The 3,368-nt window shown below is 54.1% G+C and overlaps 1 protein-coding gene across 1 annotated transcript in view; it reads left to right on the top strand.

The window, feature by feature from the left end:
- Positions 1–3,368, top strand: part of CBLC (Cbl proto-oncogene C, E3 ubiquitin protein ligase) — a 41,008-nt gene that overhangs the window by 30,289 nt on the left and 7,351 nt on the right. Inside the window, exons 7-8 of the mRNA XM_015561207.1 lie at positions 3–22; positions 1,915–2,076. Coding sequence (XP_015416693.1) covers positions 3–22; positions 1,915–2,076 — 182 coding nt within the window. The remainder of the gene's footprint in view (positions 1–2; positions 23–1,914; positions 2,077–3,368) is intronic.

Genomic DNA, 3,368 nt, shown 5'->3' with positions numbered 1-3,368 from the left:
AGTTAAAATAAGAGTGAGCACTGTCGATGTCATTAACCTCCCTGCTACACACACACACACACACACACACACACACACACACACACACACCATCACCACCGCCACCACCACCGTTTCACAGATGGGAAAATCGAAGCCCTGAGAGAGGGGAAGGGACACCAGCTCTTTCCACCCCACGGCCAGTCGGCTTTCTGGGTCTGACGTGGGTCATAGCAGTTCCCTCTTATTGATCGTTTACATGTGGAGAAGGCGCGCTGCGCTGTCTTATTTCATCCGTGCCGCCCATCTTTGTCCTAAACATGAGTATGTCCATTTTACAGAAGGGAAAACTGAGGCCAGATGGAGAGTTGCCCCGCCCAGGTCACACGGTGTGTTTGTGGGAGAGCTGCCCCTGTTTGTGGGCCCAGGTCAGGCAGAGCCAGCAGCTTTAGGAGACGTGTGACCCCGCTGTTGGTCTGAAGGTGCAGTTCTGACCTCAATGGGAGACCCAAAGGGTGCTGAGCCTTCTCGGCTGCCCTGGGTCCTGGAGCTTGAACCTGCCCACAGCCCTGGCCTGTGTTCCTCCGGACCTCACTGGTGACCTTGGGTAGTCGCCTCTCCCACACTGGGCCTCAGTCTCCAGCTATGAAGCAAGAGGAAGCAGCGTGAGTGACCAGGAGGGGCCTGGTAGCACTGATGGTCCAAGACTCTAGGATCTGGTCCCCCCAGGAATCTGTGACTCAGATGCTGGTATGCTCAAGCCTGAAGACTAGGACGGTGACGTTCTGGGAGAAGGAGGCCTGGACTTTGATCCGTTTCCTGGTTCTCGGTCATCTGATCCACGTTCCCAGGGCTCGAGTCACTTAGGTGATGAGCGCTCAGTCTGGGGGGTCTGAGGGCCTGTGGCCCTGCCCCAGAGGCCTGCGGGGACATAGCTAGTCCTAGAGAGTGTCAGTTTGAGCACAGGTGCACCATTTCTCTCCACTAATCACTAGCAGTGAATATTTTAGCAGCCAATTGCCACATCATTAGTCTTCAACTGACTTGTTTGGTGTGCGCAACAGGAAGTATTTTGCTTTTGGAAAACAAGAAGAATAGGTTTATTTGTGTTATGCTTATTAATTTGTGCACCCCCCACACACACACACACTTGGCTCAGGAATTCCCTCTCACCGAGCCAGGCCTGGGATCCCAGAGGCCTTGGGGCTTCGTGCTGGTGTTATGGCCATGGGGCCCGAGGTACATAAATCACTTGGCCTCTCTGAGGTTCTGTGCCTTCTCTGGGAAATACAGCTCCTCCTGCCCCTGCTCAGGGGTTTTCCTGGGGTTAGACCAGGAAACGGTACTTCTGAGGTCAGCAGCGCAGCCCCTGTCCCTTGGTCTGTGCAGTCACCCCGTGTGTGGAAGAGAAACAACAAGTACATTTTTTTAAGTGTAAGTCTATCCCACACAGTGTTTGGGACATACTTTTACCTAAAATACCAGACTTTTTCCTTTATTCTTTGTGCTTCTGAAAATCAAATGTGACAGGGCATCCTGTATTTTTTCATTCTCACCCAAGGGATGGTTTTTTAGAGATAAAGGAAGAGAGAGAGAAACATTCATCGGCTGCCTCCCATAGGCTCCCACCCCACCCCACCCCCGCCAACCAGGTATCAAACCCGCAACCTGGGCATGTGTGCTGACCAGTCATCGAACCTGCAACCTTTTGGTGCATGGGACGGCATTCCAAGCGCATCCTGTAATTTTAGTGGCTAAATCTGGCAGCCCTGAGAGCTGGCTACCCCAGGGAACACATCTCACAGCACCAGGTGCATGTCGGAGGCAGCAGATACGCCCTGGAACCTGGGGGAGGGTTGGGGGCTGGCCCGGAGGTTCGGGCCCGGCTCTGTGCCCCTGGCTGATGTCACCACCGTCCATCTCCTCGTCTGCCAGGAGCAGCTGCAGCTGTACTGGGCCATGAACTCCACCTTCGAGCTCTGTAAGATCTGTGCTGAGGCCAACAAGGACGTGAGGATCGAGCCCTGTGGGCACCTGCTGTGTAGCCGCTGTCTGGCCGCCTGGCAGGTGGGTCTCCCCTATGCCTCAGGGATCAGATGGGAAAACTGAGGCCCAAGAAAGCGGGGACTCGCTCAGGGTCACTCAGGAGCGAGGGCCTGGAGCCTGGATGCCTGTGTCTGTGTGTCTGTCCCTGTCTCACTCTGCGGCTGTTACCTCTCTCCTTCTCCAGCTACATTATTCATGGAAAGAGCTCCTCCCTTCCCTCGCGGGGCAACCTGGGGCCAGTGGCTTCACCCCTCTGAGCCTCTGCCTCGTCTCTGGAGAACGGAGCTGACCCTGGTCACCTCCCGGGCCCACAGTGAGGGTCCAAGCCCTGCCCACAGCGAAGGCCCCTTGGGGAGCGGAGCTGAGGCCGGTGCATGACATCACCTACTTTTTACTGTAATGTAAATGCCTGACATTAAGCTGAGTCATCCATTTCAAAGATACCCATTTCCAATAAACAAATTGCCGGATGTATGACACAGCAAAACTAAGAGATAAGGAACCAGGCTGCCCCCACCCATGAAGTTCCCCTTTATTTTATTTATTTATTTAATACTAGAGGCCCGGTGCAGGAATTTGTGCACGGCTGGGGGCGGGCCCGGCATGGGGGTCAAACAGTGTTGAGGGGCCCTGGGAGGGCTCCAGGGCGTGTCCAGCTTCTCTTGCTCAGTCCCAATCAGCCGGACCCCAGCAGCAAGCTAACCTATCTGTTGGAGCATCTGCCCTCTGCAGTGCACATATAGCGACTGGTCAACCTTTGACTGTCTGCCCCCTGGTGGTCAGTGCACGTCATAGTGAGTGGCTGAACAGTCTTAGCATATTAAGCTTGGATTGGTTGAACGGAGGACCGGACATTTAAAAAATTGATTAGAGAAAGAAACATTGATGAGTTGCCTACTCTGTGCCCCCGAGGGATGGAGCTGGGATCGAGCCCACAACCCAGGCATGTACCCTAACCGGGTGGGACCTGCAACCCTTTTGTTGTACCGGAAGATGCTCCAGCCAGCTGTGCCAACCGCCCAGGGCCACTCCCATGCTTGAAATTCAGCAATGAAAAGTGAACCCTTGCCCAACTGGTGTGGCTCAGTGATTGAGCATCGACCTTTGAACCAGGAGGGCTTGATCCCCAGTGGGGGGTACACAGGAGGCAGCCAATCCATGATTCTCTCTCATCATTGATGTTTCTCTCTCCCTCTCCCTTCCTCTCTGGAATCAATTTTTTAAAAAATGTTAAGAGATCAATCAAAGGACTTGTATGCATGCAATTAAGCCAAACCAATGGACACAGACAACAGGGGGATGAGAGTATGAGTGCGGGGCGGGTGAGAGGTTGGGGGTTAATG

The sequence above is a fragment of the Myotis davidii genome, unplaced genomic scaffold (genome assembly GCF_000327345.1).
Source record: "Myotis davidii unplaced genomic scaffold, ASM32734v1 scaffold796, whole genome shotgun sequence".
Taxonomy (NCBI): Eukaryota; Metazoa; Chordata; class Mammalia; order Chiroptera; family Vespertilionidae; genus Myotis; species Myotis davidii.
Note: the sequence above shows the minus strand (reverse complement) of the source record. Positions and strands in the feature narration are given on the sequence as shown.